This window comes from Lygodium microphyllum, chromosome 23 (genome assembly GCF_053477565.2).
Source record: "Lygodium microphyllum isolate KBCC chromosome 23, Lygodium_microphyllum_v1.1.10, whole genome shotgun sequence".
Lineage (NCBI taxonomy): Eukaryota > Viridiplantae > Streptophyta > Polypodiopsida > Schizaeales > Lygodiaceae > Lygodium > Lygodium microphyllum.
In genome coordinates, this window is record NC_141157.1 from 133049559 (window position 1) to 133073393 (window position 23835).

At 38.1% G+C, this 23835-nt stretch overlaps 1 protein-coding gene across 3 annotated transcripts; it reads right to left on the minus strand.

Annotated features, from left to right (window-relative positions):
• Positions 1–12537: 12537 nt before the first annotated feature.
• Positions 12538–16257, minus strand: LOC148016766 (pentatricopeptide repeat-containing protein At2g33680-like). Of its 3 annotated transcripts, none has more exons than XR_015688134.1 (2): positions 13497–16252; positions 12538–13345 (listed from the first exon to the last, which is right to left on the minus strand). XR_015688134.1 is itself a non-coding variant. In XM_087664442.1 (2 exons), the coding sequence occupies exons 1-2, from the start codon at positions 15690–15692 to the stop codon at positions 13608–13610; spliced, it is 1914 nt and encodes a 637-aa protein (XP_087520568.1). In that variant the 5' UTR covers positions 15693–16252; the 3' UTR covers positions 12539–13607. The 3 variants fall into 3 exon arrangements, 2 of the variants coding, with proteins under 2 accessions (XP_087520568.1, XP_087520569.1); XM_087664442.1 differs by having other exon boundaries at positions 12539–15052; positions 15224–16252; XM_087664443.1 differs by lacking the exon at positions 12538–13345 and having other exon boundaries at positions 13770–13906; positions 13995–16257.
• Between the last annotated feature and the right edge of the window lie 7578 nt (positions 16258–23835).

Genomic DNA, 23835 nt, shown 5'->3' on the forward strand with positions numbered 1-23835 from the left:
GCAATTTAGGCATTCGATAACATACTTTAAGTATGTCACCCTTGAGTTTTTCTTAGTAGAAGCTTTTTCTAACTGCATTAAGAGTCTTAGCATATCCAAGATGGCCTGAAAATGGAGAATCATGAGCTTCCCAAAGTATTTTTGGTGCGCAGATCGGATGCTATACGCTCGCATAGTGAATGCCGGAAGGTCCCCAAGAACAATAGAACTCTAATTTTTGCACAAATTACAAGGTAAAAAGCATGAACGACATGAACAAGAGACCAATTGGGTGCAATCTCTCCCCATGCCTTGTGTGAGCGCTCCACAAAGCATGTATTTTATGTATTAATCATCTTCAAGCTCAAATAATAGCCCAAATTACAAAATAGTAAGCTTTTAGCTTTTGAGTTTGCTTTAACACAAAATAGGAATAAAGCTAGTGGGCGGTGCCCAAAGAGTCTAGCATGCCCAATACAATGTCCAAGTACAAATAACATAATCGTGCGCCCATGTGCATACAAAATAATAATAAATATCCAACGCCTCAATAAATAGGCATGACAAAATATAGGCGTCATGCCTAAGGTATGAGCCCATCAAAATATAATCAATAAATCGAATACTCGCTATCCTCCAATGCTTTCCTCCGCCACTGCTGCTATCTCTACACATCAACTGTTAGTAAAATAATACAATTAAACCGACAAAAGTGAATACCTAGCAGTCTTCAGCTACATAAATAAATCAACTGGTTAGAAATCAATCCTAACCTTAATTTATTATGAGTGCGCACTCTAAACTCATAAACGTTTATTAATTTAATATGCATTTTGCGGAATCACCCGCTATGGAATCACCCATGTACACACTAAATTAATGAAACGCCCGAAAAGGACAGGCGTCCCCATCAACTTCTCGCACAAAGAATCCACTTTGTGTATGAGCCCCGGTCATCAAAGTTTACGGAATCCACCGTAAAACCTCACGGAATCCACCGTGGCACGGAATCCATTGTGAAATATGCCTCCTGGCATCAATTTTCTTCTTGATTTCCTAGCTTGTAGGAATATATAATATTGTCTTGAAATAGACAAGTTTCTCGTTTGTGGAAAAATCTTGATACTAAGACTTGAGTTTTGGACTTGTATCCTTAGTGGGAATTTCTCTTATCATTCTTTGATAGCTTGGATCCTTCACTGCTTCTTCTTTGGCCATTTCTATAATAGGGTTACTAGGCATTGAAATCATTGTAGCAAGTGTTTCTGCCCTAGAGGGTTCCTCTAGTATTAGAGTATTAAGAAATGATTTACAGTTTAGGGTGTCCACAACCACATTCTCTTTGCCTGATCTATACTTGATTTCAAAATCAAATTCATGAAAACTCTCAATCCATCAAGGTTGCCTCATGTTGAGGTCTAGTTGAGTGAAAATCCACTTCAGGCTTTTGTGATCAATGACTAAGGAAAACTTGTTACCAAAGTAGATAATGTCTCCATAATTTGAAGAGGCATGAATTATAGCAAGTAATTCTAGATCATGTGTGGCATAGTTTCTTCCATGGATCTTTAATTTCTTTGAAGCATATGCTACTGAATGTCCTTTTTGCATAAGTATGCATCCCAATGCAAGAGAGCTTGCATCAATTATGATTCAAATTCCTTGCTTAGATTAGGTAGGATTAAAATAGGGGCGGTTACCAAACTATGCTTAAGCTTTTCAAAGGTGGATTGTTCATTTGACATCCATACAATGGAGACCTGCTTCTTGAGAAGGTCAGTGAGAGGCACAGCGATCAAGGCATAGTCTTTAATGAAGACTTTATATCAACCTATTATCCCTAGAAATCTTTGCAATTCTTTGATCGTTATTGGGGGTGGCAAATATTGTATGTCTTTGGCCTTGGCTAGATTCACTCAAATGCCATATGCTAACACTATGAACCCTAGATATTCAATCAGATTTTTGAAGAAAGCACGTTTCTTCTTTTTAGCATACAACTTGTGGGTTCTCACTATTTTAAGAACTATTTTGTAGCTATGGTTCATGGTCTTCTTTATTCTTGGAATATATTAAGATATCATTGAAGAAAACAATGACAAAGTCGTCAAGATAGGGTTTGAAAATGTCTTGCATCAACCTACTAAAGGTGGTAGGGGTATTTGTTAATCCGAATGACATCACAATAAATTCATAATGACCATAGCTTGTGTTAAAGGAAATCTTAGGGATATCTTCCTCCTTGATTCTTATTTGATAGTAGCTCGATCTGAGGTCGATCATTGAAAATATATTTGCTCCTTGGAGTCGGTTAAGCAACTCGTCTGTCATGGGGATTTGATATTTATTTTTCACTATCACTTGGTTCAATCCACAATAATCAATATAAAGGTAGAGTGTTTTGTCTTTCTTTTTCTAAAATAGTACTAGGACTCCCCATGGTGAATTACTTGGCCGGATATATCCTTGGTCTAATAGTTGTTTGAGTTGTTCTTTTAGCTCAATGGCTTCAGGAATTGACATTCAATAAGGTCACTTGGCTACAAGAGCAGCACCTAGAATGAGTTGGATCTCGTGATCTACCTCTCTTTTCAATGGAATCTCTATCAGGTCTTATGGAAAAACATCCACATAATCTTCTAGCCAAGATGGTTGGTCCTTGGTTTCTCTATCCTACTCGACCTTGTTGAGATTAATTAGATAGATAGATAATCCTTTCTTTAGTCCTTTCACTATTTGGGAAGCTTTAGCTAGTTGAACCTTAGGTTTTCCTACTTCTTGATGAGTGGTTACTTGTTCTTGTTCTAAGTTTTGAAATGTAATTTGACCCTTCCACAATGGATATGGGTGTTATTTGGAATTAACCAATCATACCTAGCAGGCATTCATAAGCCCCGAAGTTCATAATTCAAAAACTCATTTGGGAAGAATTGCCACCTAGACTAAATTCTCCCTATTAGTTTGTTGTGGTGAAAGAATTTATTTACTATTTGCCATCTCCACAAGCAGTCTAGGTGCAAGAGTAGCTTTTATGCCTAGCTTTTTCACACATCTTGGTGATACGAGAGAATGGGTACCTCCCATAGTCAATTAAAATTCGAAAGGGTTTACCTTGATAGTTTGCTAGTGTCTGGATCACCAAGAACTGGTGATTTGGACCCTTCTTATTGAGAGTGTCATGTACTCTTGCTCTCTCCATATCAGTTTCCATCATAGGACCTTTATCATTACTGATCTCTTTCAGGATTACTCTAGTAACTTTGCCCCTATTGGTAGCTTGGTTCTACCTACGAAACTGACCTTGGTGGTTGTTTGGGCCAAGCTTCGGGCACTGCCTCTTGAAATGTCCTAGTTCCTTGCAATAAAAGCACCTTGGAGCCTCATTGTCTTTTCCTGTGGGTATAAAGTTTCCCACTGTGTTTGAGTTGACTCTCTTTTTCTTGTTTGGCTGATACTATCCTTGGGCTCTTTTTGCATATCCTTGGAAGTTGCCCTTATTCTAATGGTTTTTGTTTTGAACTTTAGCATTTCTTGGCCTCTGTTCCATCTCTTAAACTATTGGGGTTGCTCGAATCAATGCATCTTGTAAATATGATGGTCTCATTGACTCAAGATGCGTATTTAGGGGCAAATTTAGACCATTGAAAATTTTGGACACTTATTGTGAATATCCATCATAGGTGCATATTTTAGAAGCGTTATGAATTTGGAGTAGTAATCTTCTAGGCTTAGGCTTAACTGCTTTACGTTGAAAAATTCATTCATCTTCTAGGCTTGATACGTGGGTGGGAGGTATCTCCCATGCACAATGCCCTTAAGCTTGTCCCAACAAGTTTCGGACATTCCTTGGTCCTTACACCATTGTTTCTACTAAAGACAGGCATCTCCTATCAATTTCAATTTTGCGATCATTGCTTGATTTGACAATGTAGTTCTTGCAGCAATGAAATAATCTTCCATAGATTCTATCCATGTTTCTACCTCTCGATTGGAGTATCCTTTCCTTTACCATCAAATTCTGGTGGCTTGTACTGCTTGAGAAGAAATTTCTTCTCTTAATCTTCTGAGATACTGAGGTTCGCGGTAACATCCTAAGGCTTTAAACAATTTTCCTGATCAAACTTTTCTCCAATAATAATATTCAAGAAAGATATTAACTTTCTTAATTTATCCCATTAATTTAGGAAGGAAAGTATGTACTATTCAGTCTTCCTTGTAATGATCTGAGTTTATACATTAAAATCGAGTTTTAATTTCAACTAGAAATTATTTCTATCTTTCGACTTATTCGTGGGTCTTAGGTAACTCAACAGATCTTATTGACTGGAGTTGTGGTGTGTATATCCATACTCTAGTATTTAGTGGGAAAGTCTAGATATCCTTCTTTGTAGTTGTTATGATAAAAGTCACTCCCTAAAATAGCAATTTTATCAAATCGAAATGAACTTAATTTGTTCTTAACATACATGATGATTTTAGCAATCTAGTTGGTTATTAATATGAAGAATGGGATCTTGTTTAAGGTCATCGAGGAGGGATAGTTCAATGAGCTTTTGAGTTCTCCATCCATTGGATTTGCCTAAGATTGATCTTGGTATAGTTGGGGCAATCAGCCTCCTCTATGTATCAATTTTCTCCATATGGCCATTCTAGATAGGAGGGATAAGGACCATGAATGCATAGCGAATATATACATGGCTTGAAATGCAAGGAATTTCTCATGAATTGGTTACCTTGAAATAATTTTCTATAAGCTAACCCTATTTCCACTAGGGTTTAACCAATCTAGACTTCATTTAAAAATTTTAAGAATTTTAAAAAATCAACAAAACGGATAACATTTTTCAATTATTCTTGGTTGCTAATGTGACAACTAGTTTTGATTACAACAAATGGACAAAAATAATTCCTTACATCACTAGGAAGGGAATATATTATTCGATAGCTCAGAGGCTTATATTATTCTTGGAAGAGGATTCCCTACTACAACCTAGGCATGGCATTATGATACATCCATTACATAGTAATTAGGGTTCTTGGAATGGATATCCAAAAATCTATATTTTAGGAGAAGATAAGGTAATCCATCTTTTTTGTAATTACGGCCAACTCGAGCAACCTACAACCATCACTCAGTCAGCTGGTTTAACCTTTCTGACCTCCTCATAGATGTACATATTTAATTTGAACTTTCACCCTCTAGTGAACATGTTTGAGTTTACTCTGACCTCATAGAATATATAAATCTTGGCAACCTTAAGGGTTTCCATCCATCTTAGCCTCTTTAAATTGTTTTAGAGGTAAGGAGATAGTTTGTGTCAATGTAGTAGTACCCTCCACTTAACATCCATCATCTTTCATAATACAAGGCCGAAGGATTGTATATCTAATCTAATATTTATATCATCTGGTTTCTCCAACTAAAACTAGATGAGTGCATGGCTGATATAAACATGACTTGGAAAATCAAGAACCGTTCTCAAGGTTTGTCCCTCTGCCAAAAATTAAGAACATATATTAATAAGAGAAGAATTTTCTTTACATGGTATCAAAGCTATGCACTCTCTAAAGAAACCTGGGTTTTTTATCTAAAATATCTCTATAGAAGCAAGAACAAGAGGGAAAGACGACTTCGAACAATTCATCACCACTTCACGCTCCCAAGCTAAACTATCAAGAAACAAGTTGGATGGGTCTCACAGCTTGCTCCGCAAGGTTTCAACATGGCCAATGAGAGACTCCCATGGGGCACTCCATGAGATCTCAAGAGTCAAGTATGACCTCATACTTCTACATAGGGCTCAATAACAACTTAAAGGTAAATCTAAGTTTTCCCCTTTAGATTCAATGCATCAAAATCTAGAGATTTTGCAAGAAGGATAGAAGCTCCATAAGGGATTGGCCATCCTATCATGAAAATGGTCATGGAGTACAAATGACTCATTTTTCTACCTCTGTCATCTACACCCGCAACATTCACTTCTCTACCTATGTCATCTATGCCATTCACATCTCTATCCTCATTTACTCCCATGCCAAGTACCAATTACATACTTCTCAATCTTTTGATTCCACATCCTCTTTTTTGCAAGATTTTGGTAATTCTCATGAAAAATAGACCATGCAAACAAGATATTGATTCATTAATCTTGAAGAAGACATATTTTTGTTTATGAACTCTAAGAAAGATGGAGTACAAAATGTTAATTCCTCCACTTTTCCATCTTCTTTTCCTTCAGTTTCTTCATTTTAAGGATTGGAATACATGAATCATCTCTTTTTTCATTTCAATTCAATGCATTTAATGGACAAAAGGAACCTAAAACATTTCCCACAAGTGCATCCACAAATCCATTTAAGCTCCCACCCATCCCTCACTCTTCTTTTGCTACACCTTTATTCACCATTAATTGCATTTCACATGTCTTCACACACCATGTTAGGGATTCCTTTACCCTTAGGCACAACCTTTAGGACCTCAACTTTACCTCAACCACGTGGTGTACCCATGATGGTAGCTCATCCCCCCTTTCATAAACTTTTGGGTGTCCCATAGCCTAGGATACCCTCCTAGCCATTCTCAAGTGTGGATCAGTTGATACCATAGTTTGCCTCCATGGCATTACTTAGTGGGCCTTTGGTCATTTTGCTATGTCCAGTCAACATTTAGATTGGACTCATGTGTCTCAGTGCCTCCACCTCCACCAGCACCTTAATAAAACATTCATCTTCTAGTGCCTCTACATTAATCAGTACCCTTTGGACACTCATAGCCTATTTCTACCTGCCCACATGCTCCTCCTCCTCCCACTTAGCCCCCTCCACCACCTCTTTCTTATCCACACTATCCTTCTTATCCCACCTATCTAACACATCATGGTTCTTCCTCCTCATCACCCAACCATGCTTTCATTAAAAACACTTGTTGTAATGGGTGTAACTACATTACTTGGTCAAACCTGATGAGACATGTTATTGACTCACATAACCTATGGAATATTGTGCAAGGGTTGGAACCCCAACCCAGTCCAACACTTGTTCCATACAAGGTTGTCTGCTCATGGAAGGCTAGGAATGCCTTCGCTATTGTCAAGTTGATGCAAGGTTTATTACATAGGCTTCATTCTTAGCTTTACATTTTGTCTTAGAGTCAGAGCATTGGGCACACTTGAGTGACCTCTATACAATGGCTTAGGATAGAACCCATCACATCAATCATGATCATGAGATCCTAAACTTTACTGTCACTAACTAGGATGACTTGAAAGTCAAGTTGTATGAGTATCCGTAACTTCTCATGAAGTTCTCTACCACAAGGGCTACTAAGTCCTTTGATGCTCATGTCACATTGTTTCTTAACAAATTGTTGTGGAAATACTTCCATTTTGTGCAGCAAGTGATCTCACAGCCTACTACATCCATATTCTATGAATTTGAGTGTCAATTACTTCTATGTTATGCTCGGCTATTTGATTACCAAACTCAAATCAAAACCAAAAACCAAACCAAGCTAGTGGGACCAAGCAAACTCCCACTCCTCTCTTGAATTGGAGTGTTAGAATGTACCTACGAAAAATAGTTATTGTCAAATTTTTAAAAGGTTTGCCATTTTGATGATGGAGTGTTGATCAAAGGCAAGAGGCATAGCACCAAAACCTAAAACTTAGAACCCCGCTCCTCAGTCTAGAAACCCCCAACAACAAGGGAGCCACGGTGGTGGCAAGCACCCACAAAGGGCAGTGGTGATGCCAGGCTGATGGCATCACAGTCAACATCATTCTCAATGTCAAAGAGCATGTTTGACCATGGAGAGTTCCTTCAAACTCATAGATACCATTCTACCCATTGTGATTCGAATGTATATGTTTGTATCACTTCAAAGGGGGTCAATTATATCATGTTATATATAGATGATATACTCATTTACTGGCTCAAATTCTGATGCCATAGAGAAAATTAAGGCCAACCTTTGTGCTACATATGATATGTCAGACCTCGATTTGTTGTCTTAATTTTTAAGGATGGAGTTAGCTCAATGATCTAGGGGATGTTATTTTGTATCATAGCAGAAATACACTCTTCAGTTTAGTGGAACAATAATGCATGGATTAGACGTCTATGGCCACACCTCTCAATCCAACTTTCCACTTCTCAGTGGATACTCTACGTTAGCCCTTTAGTGAGCATATCTATAGATATGTTGTAGAAAACCTTCTTTGTTTGATTCATACTAGGCCAAAAATAGTGTACTCAGTTATCTTGCTTATTCAGTATTTCACAACACCTAGAATGTCATATTGGATTGCGTATCTTTGTGTTTTGAGATATTTGAGGTATATCTATTCCTATGGTCTGGCTTGTGGTTTTGGTTTTTGTTTGTAGCGATACACTGATTCTAATTGGGTAGGAGATCCTAACACCTGATTGACGTTCCCGTAGTGACTACCTCTTTACCTTGGGAACAGCTCCCACTTCTTGGTCTAGTCCATAAGCAAGGGACGGTGGTAGCTTCCACGACCCATTGACCATTATCTATTGCAACAACTAAAGTGCAATCATACTAGCAAGTAACATGATCATCGCACCCATGGACACCACACATTGGCATCCACTACCACTTAACTGGAGAGTAGGTTGAGCTAAGCATTACTTTCCTAGAGTGTACCTTTGTCAAATAAATTTGTAGACATATTGACCAAGGCATTCAATCAATAGATGCTTTAGTATTTACTACCAAGGATTGGCTTGGGTACACCCTCCCCTACTTCTTGAGATTAACTTGGAGTGTGTGCTTTCCCTTTAGGGCTTTCCCTTCCAATTTGAGAGGGAGCATCTTTCTTCTCTTAATGCTGACAAGATGTTGTTTACATATTTTTAATAGATATTATATGTATTGTACTTTGTATCTTCATTCGCACCATTAGGATAATCATGATTGTAAAAGGGTACTTGGGCAAGTGAACAATTTTATTATGAGGGCACTGGTCTAAGTGGCACCCAAATATAGCATTTTGCATGAGCATGATCATATATGCATTGCCTTTTACATAACTTCAGTACATTGGCATTCTATTCTTGAAAATATACATATGTGTGCATTTATCCCTTTTCAATCTTTGGAGTGATTAACTCTAAATCCATCATATTCATGGCATTGCACATGGGCAATCTTCAAGGGAAACATCCCTTGCTTGCTTCACTTGCTTAGCTTACCTAGCTTTCTTTTCACCCTTCTTTTTTTCCTCTCCACATACCCTCCATATTTGCTCCACACACTTGGCATGTTTCCTTCATCAATCAATATCCAATAGTGGTAGGGGTAGGCTTGTTTATTTTGTGAATGTCTTGGGGCTAACCATCCCTTTCTCCTTTTGGGGCACTGTTACTCAATAGGCCAAAAACCTTTGGAAAACCCTCACTATGATAAATCTTTTAAAAACCAAACCAAAATCCCTCAAAGAAAAACAAAAAAACAACTTGTTTGCAATCCCTTTGTGGTTCCAATTTTGGGCCTAAGAGGGAGCTTTGAGCTAGTAAATCATTAACCTTAATTAAACAATCCCAAAACTCAATTTAATTAATGAATTTAAATCATTTATTTTGAAAAGATGTGGTTCTAAAGAGCTTCATGTCCCACATGTAAACCTTAATTTGGAAGGCCCCAAACTTTCTCCCTATTTCTTCCTTGTAGGAGATCCATCACTTCACTACCGTGTGTTCCCCTAATGGTGGAAAGGAGACTAACTCATCACAATACAGGGTTTTGGTCACGTTGAGGTTGCTTTTTGATGAACCTAACAAGTACATGGAACTTATTAGGTTTAATAGGATGGCACAAGTAGGTTTTAAGACCATGTGAGATGATATCATTCTCAATCAATCTCGAGTTTCTTTGTTTTGTTGTACTCAACAATACTTTCGAGTGTGTCCAAATTACAAGCTCATTTGGACCAACTTGAAGAAATGGCTTCAATGGCATAACCCTTTACTAGATTTCAATATTTCCATGGTTGGTGGATCGATGGTGATGGTTGGATTGGTCTTTTGTATGCTCAATGACTTTTGGAAATGATCAACCAATTAGGTTTATCATAAGATGGTTGAAGATAAGATATGGTTGACAGAGAAAGAAAATAAAGTTTGTTCTTCTTGCAATAGGAATGCTAAGTGGCATGATCGGTTGCTTCAATTGTGGAGGCCTAAGATTCTCTACTAGAGGAAAGTTTCTATATGGAGGCTTTTTATTAGGTGTCTTCCCATAAGGGATATGATGCGCTATTGCAAGATCTCAATGATACATGTGTCTCTTATGTTACATGTGATAAGACTCTTGCTCATCTTTTTATTTATTGCTCAGTTGTGTAAGAAAATCTTCACACAACCAATCTTTAATTCTTTTGGATACTCTACTCTAAACCAATGCCCAATCTTTTTTAAGTTTTTTAGATTTGGCTAATGAGAAGCTAATTTTATTTTCTTCTCAATGTTAGAAGGCAATGGTAGTGCAATAGACTTAAACTTTTTTGCTATAGTTTTATACTTTGTATCAATTCTTACTTCATCCCTTTCATCTAAACATATGCATTCTTCTTTTTCAAACTCTTCAACTACTTGATACATATCAATGGTGCACACTTTGACCATGATATTCCTAGTATCTTCAATGATAGGTCAATGTACAATCATCCATTTCTTAGGTTCTAGGCAACATGTCATCCATGCCCACTTTACAATCCATGGTCTTCTATTATTATAACCCTATGTTTTTTTATAGGCTCTTGGCTCCATGTGTTGTTTTCTACCTCCTTTGTGTCTGATTGCTTGGCTAAAAAGACCCTTTGTAAATATTTCAATTCAATAATTCAAACTTCTTTGTATGTGTGCATGAGCATTGAGCTAGCATATACTCTTTCTTGATAGGATTTGCCTTTGTGACACACTATAGTTTCTTCGGTCCCCTTATCAGTTGTATAGGCTATTTGTACTTCTTGTCATGTTGTGCTTTTAAATTTAGTGTTTCTAGTAATTAATACAATTACTCTGTGTATGTGTGTGCGCACATGCTTATAATGTGAAAAATGAATGTAAAATTTTTTTTTTTTTAAAGACATGATAGATTTATTATAAGTGCTTATGTTGTGGATGCTTAATAATACTTTATTATAAAGTATAAGATGTGCATTTTAAAACTTGATGCATGGTATATTCTAAGTTTTATGACTATAACATATTGTTATCTTCAAACAATCACCTAGTTGAACAATACGAGAGCTTTTTCTTTTGAATCTATTTTTAGAGAGGAGTATTTGATCAATCACTTAATATGTGCACTAAATAGGTTTTCAGTTATGCATTAAATATTTTTATGCTTATATTGAAGGAAGAGAATCATATTCAAGATTCCTTATAGCTCATAGCTTCAAATCGATAAAGAATCTAAAAAAAGTTTCTTCTGCAACTTTGTAGACCATATCAAAACCGATGGGGTATCGCGTGAATTTTCTTGAAATTCGCTTTTTCTTGGGAGTTATTGAGATTATAAAAAACGACTTTCAAAAGCTGCTTTAACTTTAGTCCCCCATATATATATAAATACATATAAACATATGACATGAGTCCATACTTATAAGCTTTTGTATAAGATCCAAATGACACCATGATGTAGATACTGACTTGTGTACTAAGGTGAGGTGTCCTCTACTAATGATGATGATAGATTTCAAATCTTAGTGATGCAGACAGAACCCACGTGTAGTTGAAGACTAATCCTTTAAAAAATCTATGCACTCAACTCCTAGATGTAATCCATTTTTATCTTCACGAAGATAACCATCCCTCTTTTACCTTTTACATTGACATCCCTCCTAAGAACTTATTCCCCCCCATTTGCTAGAGTTATCATAATAGAGAAGCAATGTAACATACCTAATGCTTGAAGAGTGAACCCAAAGTAATATGATAAGCCTCTTGATAGGGGTTTTGGCCAAATTTTGTGATAGAAATCCAATTTGTAAAAAACATAAATTAGTATAAAGCCACCAAACAAATCAAACATGACATCATTTCTATTGCTAGTATCACAAGCATAGGATTACCAACCCAATGGATCCTTAATATTTATTTGAAGCACTTTTGATAATGGGCATATGTTTTGTAGTTCATATCATTTATGCATTTCCAATTTTAACTAAAACATAGTCATATGAGTGCATTGAGAAGCTGCAAGTTTGCCTAGAAAAATGTCCAGATATATTTAAGATAAAATTGCATATAAATAATGTGTATATGCCACATACTCAACTTCTCTTGAGCTAGTAAACTATTTGTGTATATGGGTGGAGACCCACAATTGCCACTCTTGAGTTGTGAAAAAAAAAAGGGGGAAAAGAAGAAAAATGCATAATAAACATTTCTAAAATCAATTTAGAAAGTTCAGGTCAGCTTGACTTCTGTTCACAAATTTTGAACAACGCACCTGAGAACCATGGTCCTCTAGAAAGCAGCACACATCATACACTAGAGATTTGCCCTGTGCTGGTTTTTCCTTTTTCTCTTTGTGCTAAGTTTGATTGTTGATGAGGGAAAGAATCAAATCCCATACCAATAAATTAGGGCTTACTTTCCCTGTCAAGAGGCTAGACTCCACTATCAATCACTAAAGCATGTCCTTACCAGCAATGCTGATGAAGACTCAAGAACCCACTGAACCAAGCATCCCTACAGAAATTAATTTTCAATACAGCCACTACGGACCTCCAAGGAAATATCCATACATACAAAACTATAAAACCATAATTAGATAAACTTATGAAAATACATGCGGATTCATAGCTAAGGAGGCCAAACACCAAGAAATAACCTAGTTTGTGTATGCTGCTATTGCTATAATAAGTAGTTTTGTTACTTGCACATCTTACTGCAGCTAGATTCCAGACTCAATTATAGCACTACTTTCCCTTTAGCCTTCTTAATCACATATCATAAGTGATATACAACATAGGTACAATTCTCTAGCTGTACATACAGTTATCCAATAGTCCTCTAGTATAAAACAATATCTGCAGCCAGAATTCAACAACAAAGACCTCAAAGGGTAAGAAATAGCTACACGATGCCAGTTGTAATAATGTTACTGGTCTCTAATAGCATCCAGTTGCTCTTACACTAGGAGAGAATTTTCATTGCTGAGTACTGGAGTGTTTGTGAGCACTAGAGTGTTTGCTTGAGGTAAACCAAATTACTCCCAAGGTACTGTATCTGATGGCAACTGCAGCAGCTAGGGGATCTCGACAACCCAGGACCCAAGGAGCTCCTGCTAGTAACTAAACCAACCCATACGATAGGCCTGATCAATGCTGATCAATGTCTGCCAAACCACACGTCAATGTTAGAAGTGAAAAAAAAAGTATTCAATTCACTTACGCTGTAAAGTGGCATTTTCTTTATTGTATTCACAGCACTTGACATGTATGGGTGTTCCTTTGGGTGCATTCATAAGGTACATAAAATAACACCACCTCTTTATTTGCATCAACTATTGGTAGCCGATGCGGCATACACTTTCCTTTGCTTCACATAGATTATTTCAATTTGCGAAAGCTTTATATTGCCAGCAGAGAATGAATGGATTATTCACGTCCCATCAGTCCAACCAGCACTGTTCTGGCTTTCTTCTGTGCTTGGTTTTTTATCCTCAAAGATTCAATTTTGTCTGCATCCTCTTGCCTGCCAGCAGCTGCATAGATATTACTCATGCAGACATAAGCTGCATCCTCCTCCTTATCCAAGCACACTGCATGTTCAAAGGCCAGTTTTCCAAGCTTCAGATTTCCCCATTTTTGACAGGCTCCTAGGATGGTAAGCCACACTGTCATATCAGCAGGAAGAGGCATCTCCTTGATTACTGCCACCGCCTTCTCTAGGTGTCCTGCACGAGAAAAAAGATCAACCATGCAAGTATAATGCTCTAAGATTGGTATGATGCCATAGCAAGTGGTCATTGTATCAAAATATACCTGGCCCTGTTCCAGTAGACCTGCATGCCTGCATGCATTAAGCACAATGGTAAATGTGGTCAAATCAGGCCTTCTACCTTGTCTTAACATTTTGTCATACAAATTGAAAACACCTTCAGCCTTTCCAAGCAAGGAGAATCCTGTCATTAATGCATTCCAAGACACGACATCCTGAACAGGGAGTGTGTCAAATACTTCTGCTGCTTTTTCAACCAGGCCCCATTTGGCATACATATCTACCAGAACATTGCCAACAACAGTATTTTCTTTTAGCAAACCCCTTCTAATGATCTCAGCATGAATTTCTTTTCCCTTATCAATAGCTCCTGTACTGCTGCATGCTTTTAGGATCCAAATATATGTGACTATGTTTGGAGGCAGGCCCTCATATTGCATATTTTCAAAACATTTTAGTGCTTGTTCACCATACCCATTCAGAACGTATCCTCCTATCAGGGCACTCCACAACACGACATCCCGAACCGTGAGCTCATCAAACACTTCTTTTGCTTTTGCAACTAAATTGCATTTTGCATACATATCTATCAATGCAGTGCCAACAACAAGATCTTTCTTAAGCAAACCATTTTTAACAATGTTGGCATGTACTTCTTTGCCTTTCTCTGCAGCTCTCATGTTGCCACAGAGTTTCAAAATGCAACTATAGGTGACTGAATCTGGAGAAGGCCCCTCAAGCTGCATCTGCTCAAACCACTTCAATGCTTTCTCACCATACCCGTGTTGAATATACCCTGCCATTAATGCATTCCACGAGGCCACATTATGTGCAGGAAGCTTGTCAAACACTTCTTGTGCTTGTGCAAGCAAACCAACTTTTGCATACATATCTATCAATGCATTACCAACAAAGATATCTTGCAGAAGGATTCCCTCTCTGATAATCTCGGCATGTATTTCCTTCCCCTTCTCTGCAGCTCCAATGCTACCACAGGCCTTTAGGATGCAAATATATGTGACTGCATCCGGACAGAGTTCCTCCAATTGCATCCAGTCCAAACACTTCAATGTTTGCTGACCATGCCCATGTTGAGTATAACCTGCCATTAGTGCATTCCATGAGATCACATTATGAACTGGAAGTTCATCAAACACTTCTCGTGCTTTTGCAAGAAAACCACACTTGGCATACATATCTACTAAGGTAGTGCCAACAACAATATCTTTCTTCAGCAATCCATCTCGGACAATCTCATCATGAATTTGTTTACCTTTTTTGATAGCCCTCAGGCTGCCACAGATTTTCAAGATGCAAATGTACGAGACAGCATCAGGAGAGATGCCCTCCAGTTGCATTTGTTCAAAAAACTTTAATGCTTGCTCATCTTGCCCATGTTGGGCGAACCCTGCAAGCAGTGCATTCCATGAAACAACATTCCGAACTGGAAGCTTGTGAAACACTTCTTGTGCTTTTGCAAGTGAGCCACATTTTGCATACATGCTGACTAACGTGCTGCCAAGATATACGTTTTCTTTGGGCAGTCCGGCTCTGAGGATATCAGCATGGATTCTGCTGCCTCTGTGCAAGTCCTTTTGCTTGGCACAAGCCTTCAGTAAGGCCACAAATGCACGAATATGATTGCTGTCTCGTTGCATCTTTGGATGTGTGCTGTTGGCAACAATCAATGGCCAGTCCTCTCCCTCTAGGGCTGCGTTTTGCATCCCCTTCACTGTCATCATCTTTCGGATCTTTTTCCCGAAAAAGGACTCTTCCTCTCCTTCTAATTTTTCTTCTTCGTTGCTGGCTGTGACTATTTGGAGAGGTTGCCCTCCTGTATCGCCTCTCGTCTTTCACTTGCAGTAGCAATGGATCCATGTGGGGTAGAATCCCGCAAGAAAGCACTGCTCAGATGAACTAGAGTAAGGGGGGCGGCTTAATGACAGCTATCGGCCCCCCTTTCGACCTCTTCAAATCGTCTTTTCGATCTCTTCAAATCCATGGCTTCCAGTAATTTCGCCTGTCGCAATGTCAAAGACCTGCTATCGGTTAAAATCTGGGGTGAAGCCGATGAGTAGCTCACATGGCGAGGACGATGTCGTTTCTCTGCATTCCCCACGTTCGGAACGATGTCCGGAGAATTGGGACTGCGGTGAGCCTTGTAAAAAAAGAAGGCGCCATTTTTGCGAGAGTTCCAGGATCCACACCCCTGAAGCCAACCAGGGAAGCACACATCTGGTTTTCTTGACTTGACTGTAGAATGCTATTAGTGACTATAGTTGAGTCATAAACAAACAACTCTAGCGAACATCTTAATGACTCTAATAAGCACACTTCAAACCACAATAAAGCATGAACTACACTACACTAATTTAATTACTAACTATGAGCCACACTACACTAATACAATTATGAACTATGAGCTATACTGCACTAATGGGATTGTTAATTATCAGTGCATGCCGTTATAGACATGTTGGAGTATTCTACATTAATACAATTATCGACTATAACTAGACTATGTCAATACAATTATTAACTATGAACTATACTATACTAACACAATTATTAAGAATTGGTGTGGGCCGTTGTAGTCATGTTAGAGCTAGCCAATAAATGGGCTTAGTCATGTGTAGCAACAACTCGTTCTAGAGTATTCCTTGATGCTTAATGCATAATAATTATGATAGCAAGAATTACGGATCGATATCAACAGTCAAAGAACCAATAAACTACTACACAAATTGAATCATCACACTACAATCAGCTAGTATATGAATTGAAATGACATACCAATTAATGAATAATCGATAAACCGATGCACTATAGTAATGAAAATTCAATAAACTGACACATAACTAATGAACACGCTAATTAATCTATAGGCATCCTTGTACCTAGCTAGCCATATACAAGCTTGACAGGGATGGTACTCAGGACTCAAGAGGATGGAGAGCACTCAAAAGAGAGAAAAAGGAGTAAGACTAAAAGAGGAGAGAGAAAGACAAGAAAGAGGGGAGAAATAGGGAGGAAGCCATGGAAGCTTGAGAGGAAGGTGAAGAGTTAGTTCTTGATAATGTTTGGATGCCCTAAATTGGTTCTCTTACGCCTTATATACCCCAGTCAGTGTGACTGGGTGTCTAACCCCTACTTCCTAATGTTAAGCACTTTCGTGTAAATTAAAAACCTCTAGAAAAACACTAGATAGGTAGGATTTTAGCCATCTGTATGACTATTTATTCTATTGTTTTGTAGCTGGTCTTTTATGTTTGTCTAGATTACGAATTATTTGTGTCCTCACTTCACGTTGCACTTTTTGGATACACTACACTCAGGGGTCATCTCTTGAATTTTTTCAATTATTTCCATGCCATGGGGTGGATTGATGCACTCTTTACACCATCATTGAGCATTAATAAGGCATAATGCCTACTACATCTATATGTAGTAAATCTTAGGTGCACATGCAATTGAGAGAGCACCTTCATTGTGCATGCATAGTTCTTACACTCATAAGAGTTGGGATATTCATCACCAAAAATAGGAATCGCTGGATGAGTGGGAAGGAGGATGGATGAGTTTTGGGGTTCATGAAGAATGCCTACAATTGTGAGATAGGTTGTTTTACCTGGTCAACACCATGAGGACCATATTTTTTGTTGAGTGATTGTGAGACTTTGGGTGGGTAGAGTGGAGGACAACCTTTCCTTTTTTATTAGTGATGAGAGGTGAGATCCAGGATCGTAAAGTAATCAAGGAATTGTGTTTGAATCCTGCATAATTCATGAGCACTTGTAGTTAGGCTAGGCACTAACTTTATTAGTGCATTCATCTTTTCACATATAGCATTGATTGTGTAAATACATGGCATGGATTTTCAAGCTTGCACTTCTTCTCAAATAATGTGTGATTGAGCACATAGTTCATCTTTAGAAGCATGATTTTTGGTAGGACACTTGCATTGTAATAAAGATAGCTATACAAGGAAAATCATTATTCTTTGGGAGATATAAAGGAGGCTTGAGTTTATTTACAAGAAGGATTATTACACTTGGAATCTCAAGCTTTATACTTGGATGAATTCTATTTTGATTTAGCACTATTCTTTGTCATACATTACCAAACATTTCACTTTTCTGGGTTTCCAAAATGAATTGGGCACTATGTTTCATCTTGGTATTTGTTAACACACTTGGTCATGCCATGCAAGGGACCAGACAAAGAAAATATTCATTGGAGGGTATTAAGAATAGATTATGAAAAATTTCAATAGTGGGAAGTCTTGTGCATATGGATTAATGATTTTTGAAAGAGAGAAGATTGTTGAAGAAATACTAGCTCAAGGTAGGGTGCATGAACTGGATGGGAAATAGCATCTACTAGAGCACTCAAGTAGGTGAAGGTGCTTCATTACTAAGAAGCAATGGGGTCGAGTAGGAGGGGCTCTAATGAGTTACCTAGGATGGACTCTGAGGTGCTTTATGACTAAAGTAACACCAAGAGTAATGGATCCAAGCGCAAGTATGGTCTTTGTGTAATAAAGCATACAAATTTCATGAGTTGGCTTTCTGTTTCAATGGTGGAAGGATTCTATGGTCTTAATACGTTTTTTGAGGGCAAAGAATGTGGCAATAGAGGCCAAACAAGGATTTAACAATGGGCAATGTTTTGGCCCTTCAAGTGCGGCATTCTATTTGCACTATTTACTACAAGAGTTCAAATGCTTTTCCAAAAAATAATTCTTTCACACATGAGACAAGAAAACTGTATGATTTGGTGATGGAGATAATCTGTCTGGACTTTAGTCAAGAACAAAGGCTTGTTGAAAGAAAAACCTACAAAAAAGCTATATTTCTGGGCATCTGCTTTGGTGATGCCAATGCTATGGGTCAAAAACAATGTGTTCCAAATATACTTTTCTTGCACATCTTTCAGCCAATTTAATTGAATCAAATAGGATAGTGGGCTTTTGAGCCATGACATTCACGGATAGGCTTGGTTCCAACCCATAGATGTACTTGTGCAATTTTGCATCATCACTAATGCTCTCCACATACACGGTCAAGTTCATAAACCGATTTGTTTACTCCCGTACAGTGAGATTGCATTGGTCCATCATCATGCCAACCACACTTTTTTCACTGGGGATACAAATATTTAAAACCATGTGCACCTTAAAGTCTTCCCAATCAATAAATTGATGATTCTCTTGATTAATATAGTGCCAACATGTGTGGGCAAACCCTTCCAAGTGGAGAGATGAAAAGATAATTTTCAGATCATCCGTGCGGGGGTAGATATTGAAATAGGACTCTAATTTTGAAGTCCATTCTTCCAAATGCAATGGTGATGGAAACTAACCATTGTACTTAGTGAGAAGGATCTTATCATGGAGATCATTGGGGTCTTCCTACCCATGAAAGCTTTGTTATCCATACATACCATGTTGTACATTTATCCCATGTTTCCCATTATAGCCATGCTACCCATTATTGTCATGTTGTCCATTAATACCATATTGGATTGAGCCATATAAATGCCATAGGGGCTTCTAGAAAGAGAGGCGGAGCTTCTACCAATGGTGGGCAGAGGTCTCATTGGGGGGCAGAAGTCTCATTGGGGGGTTGGTTGCATGGATGATGGGGGAGCTCAAGAGAGGCTCATCGTTAATATGAGAGGGCTCATAGACCTTATACGTGGAAGAGGGAATACCCTTGGATCCAAGAATGCCCTATGCACGATGTAATGACTCATTTGCCTTTTCTTATGCCGAAGTGATGGCTAACTAGGCTACAAGAGTGATGAGTTGCTATAGATTTTGTTGACTTTGAGAATTCAAGAGTGCCATTTACTCAATTGCCACATTGATTTTAGACAGCATCTAGTGTTGGTTGGTAACCATGTCATTATGCCTCTCCATGTGACGAAGCTCATGTCGACAACAAAGTGTGATTGAGAATGCTATAGGGATCCCTATTGGGCACTTCCTCTTACTTATCACCACTATAATCTTGTGTGGAGTTTAATTCATCATTCATTGAGGTCCCGGAGTCCCTAATCTCCCTCTAGATCTCCTCATGGGCTTTACTTTTTTCCTTTTTGACTAGCCATTTAAGCACACTCCAATAGATGAATTCTTCAAGGATTTGATGCTTTCTTTGATGGTGGGAGCTCCCATGCTTGTTCATGAGCTTTCCTTTATGAATTGAAAGCTTCAAGCGGAGCTTTCATGGCTACCGATAAGAAATCCCTTTATGCTAAGCTCCATATCTTCAATCTAGTAAGTGAGGCCGAGAATGGTCAAAGGAGCTCCTAGGGGATAAGATTTCAAAGGTGGGAAGGCTTGAGCTGAGCTTTAATGGTTGAGAAAGCTCCATATGAAGAATCCATGGCTGCTCCAATTGCCCAGTTGTTGTCTATCTTCCAAGGTTTGTTCTAGGGGCAAGAAGTATCAAAAAGGGGAAGGAAAGTATTGAATGAGTGCCCCAAAGGGCTAGAGCTTAAATGGATTGTAGGAGGGTTGGTGATGGGATGGAGGAGCAGGAGCAGCCAATGCAAATTGCATCAAAATTTGTGGGGGCTATCCTGGAGGTCAAGGCTGGAGCAAGATCTTGGGGCTGGCATCCATGGCAACTTCTAGGAGAAGATAGAGGAAGGGGCTAGAACAAAAAATAGCTAGGATTGTTTCCCTGTTCTAACTCATGAGCCTCCAACTTTGGTCTTGGGATCCCTAAAAGTTGCATGAAAAAGAGTGACAACCTACTAAGTTAACCATTTTACCTCTAGATATATCAAAAGCTCTAGCCATAGCTCTTGCTTGCTCTAAGAAAAGTTGTAACTAAATATAGCCCTACTTGTTGTACCTATAAGTGTGATCTGAGTAACTAGGGTCTTAGTTCTAAAAAGAGAACTAGATAGATAAAGAGGAAAGGAGAAAAGGACCAAAGCTTGATATTGTGACACCACTTGTAATGAATGAAACTTAGAGGAGAGAGGAGAATGGGCAAAAGAGAGAAAGAAGAAGAAGAAGAAAGACTAAAAGAGGAGAGAGAAAGACATGAAATAGGGGAGAAAGGGGAAGAAAGCCATAGAGGCTTGAGAGAAAGGTGAAGAGTCAGTTGTTGCTTATATTTGGATAGCCTAAAAACTGGGTCTTTTACACCTTATATACCCTGGTCAATGTGACTAGGTGTCCAACCCCTAGTTCTCGTATATCCCACTCACTATAATGACTCCAAAGGCTATATGGGTATGATACAAATAGTATGCTTTAGTTATATTGAAAAAGTATGGTATATCTAATTATAAGCCAATCTCAATACCTCTAAATGTAAATGCTAAGCTTACTGCACATGAGGGTGATGTGATTGAGTATGTCATAATATATAGAAAGATTATAGGCAACCTTATTTGTTTCACAATTATTAGGCCTAGACCTAGACTATACACTTGGTTTTGGAGAGTCAATTTATATAGCTTCCACAGAAGCCACATTTGAATGTAGTGTAGCATACATCACACCATGTTAAGTCTATACTTGATTATACATAGTTCTATGCTACAAGTGTACCATTGGACTTGAGTTAGGTGATCAACATGGAGGATATACTAGTGATTCTACAACTCAACTTTACCCATAGAGTCACTCTTGGTTACGGTACACTCATCGTGACACCTCCTCCATTCTTAGTGGGTTCACATTTAGTGATGCCAAGAGGCATATTCCACAGTGGATTCCGTGAGGTTTTGCAGTGGATTCCGTAAAATTATATTTATTTGCTAGGGCTTGTACACAAGGTGGATTCCTTGTGCAAAAAGTCGATGGGGACGCCTGTCCTTTTTGGACATCACGTTAATTTAATGTGCAAGTGGGTGATTGTGCAAAATACATATTTAAATTAATGGACGTTTAGAGTTTAAAGTGTGCACTCGTATTAAATTAAGGTTAGGACAGAGTTCCAACGTATTTATTTATTTTGTAGTTGAAGACTGCTAGGTATTCACTTTTGTCGGTTTAATTTTATTATTTTCTAACAATTGTGAATGCTTCAATTGATGTATAGAGCAAGCGGCGGTGGCGCTAGGAAGCATTGGGTGATAGCATGTATTCAAGTTATTTAGAAGAAATTATCATTTATGATGGGCGTGTCTTAGGTGTGGCGCCAATATTTATTTTGACGTGCTTATTTATTAAAGCGCTTGATATATATTTATCATTTTGTATGCATATGGGCACACGATTTAAATATTCATTATTGGTCATTATATTTGGGCACAGCCCGACTCTTGGGGTGCCCAACTACTTTATTCTTTATTTGGACAAAAGCAAACACAAAAGCTAAAGCATGCTAATTGTAATTTTGGGCTATTTTTTAGCTTGGAGATGAATAATATATTAAATACATGCTTTGTGGAGCACTCACACAAGGCATGGGGGGAGATTGTACCCAATTAGTCTTCTTGCTTCATGTCGTGCAAGTCTAATCTCTTGGATTTTGAGCAAAAAGTAGAGTTCTTTGTTCTTGGGGACCTTTCGATGCTTGCTATGTACACAGACGGCATCCGATTTGCGCACCACTTAGTGACCACATGTATGCCTTAGTACTTTTATATTGGCCTTTTATTACATTATAGAATAAGTCTTTTGTGTGGAAGAATAAGAAGAAGATTTTAGCCCTACTTCTCTATGTGCACAAGTCTCCATTGTATATATGTGTGCTCTTGGTTGCTTCACCTCTCTCCCCTCTTGGTCTTTTGTAGCAATAAGCAACAAAGGGAAGGGCAATGACAAAGCACTTGAGGGTATACCATCCACTAGATATAGCATGCCTCAAGAGATCTTACAGTCCTTGTATGTCCACATAATAATGGCAAAACAACTAGCTACAAGGCGGAGTGCTTGGAAAAGAAGTCAATTGTGAGATTATAGTAGCCTTCATAGCCAAGAGACAAACTAAATATAAAATTGAGTTTTTCTACCAAGGTATTGAGAATAGATGCTTCTACTACCATTCTCAAGAAACTCTATCAAGACTTGCAAGAAGAGAAGGATAGAGTAGTTAAGGAGTGGGCAAGAGGCACAAAGCTTGTTGGATAAAAGAAGACATTACACCAAGAAATAGAAAGAAGGAAGTTCACAAGCTCATTTATGAAACTCAAGAGATTGGTACTCTTAAAGGAACCTTAGACCATTGAGCTAGAAAATGCCAAGCAATCTTGTGAGTGACTAATACATGCATTAAGGGAATCAAGCATGCACAATACAAAATCAAGTGACTCTAGAAGTTGAGATTAGTTGAAGGAGCAAGAGTCTTTTCACAAGCCACCACACATTCATTCATTAGGATATGTACTTAAAAGCCATATAGACAATAAACAAGCAAAGAATAATGATGCAGAGAACCTAAGGGTAAAATTGTCCACACATTTGAAGCTACTCTCTACTATAATTTTGATACAAAATTCCCAAGGATAGAAGTGTGGCCTACCAAAGAGGATCTAATCACAACTTACATGAATGATAGCTACAACCAAAAGATCAAAATCATGCGCTTCACCATGCCACCTATATCAAGAGAGATGTGTAGCTCTATTATTAGACCTTAGGAATAAAAAGAAGAACCAACAAAGATACTAGAATCACCAAGAATGGCCTCTCGATTGCTAGTATTTGAGTTTTAGTCAGTGAGTTTTAGTTGGACATGGACCTACCAGAGAAGTCCTAAGAGCAAAGTGAGGAGCATAATGGTAGAGAGCCCACAATAGACTTGCCACAACCAAACCTAGATGTAGTCAAGCAAAATAATTAGAATCTTTAGATCCTCAACCTTGATATTCCATTGCAAATGCTTGAGATAGAAGAACTTGAAGAGTGTGAATTGCCAG

What these genes read in the sequence shown, in the direction of transcription:
- LOC148016766 (XM_087664442.1), bottom strand. Translation starts at nt 15,692, where the DNA reads ATGATGACAGTGAAGGGGATGCAAAACGCAGCCCTAGAGGGAGAGGAC. An exon ending in CCTGAGGGCTATCAAAAAAG is followed by an intron (nt 15,053 to 15,223) that starts GTAAACAAATTC and finishes CACTAATGGCAG; the next exon opens with GTTATACTCAACATGGGCAT.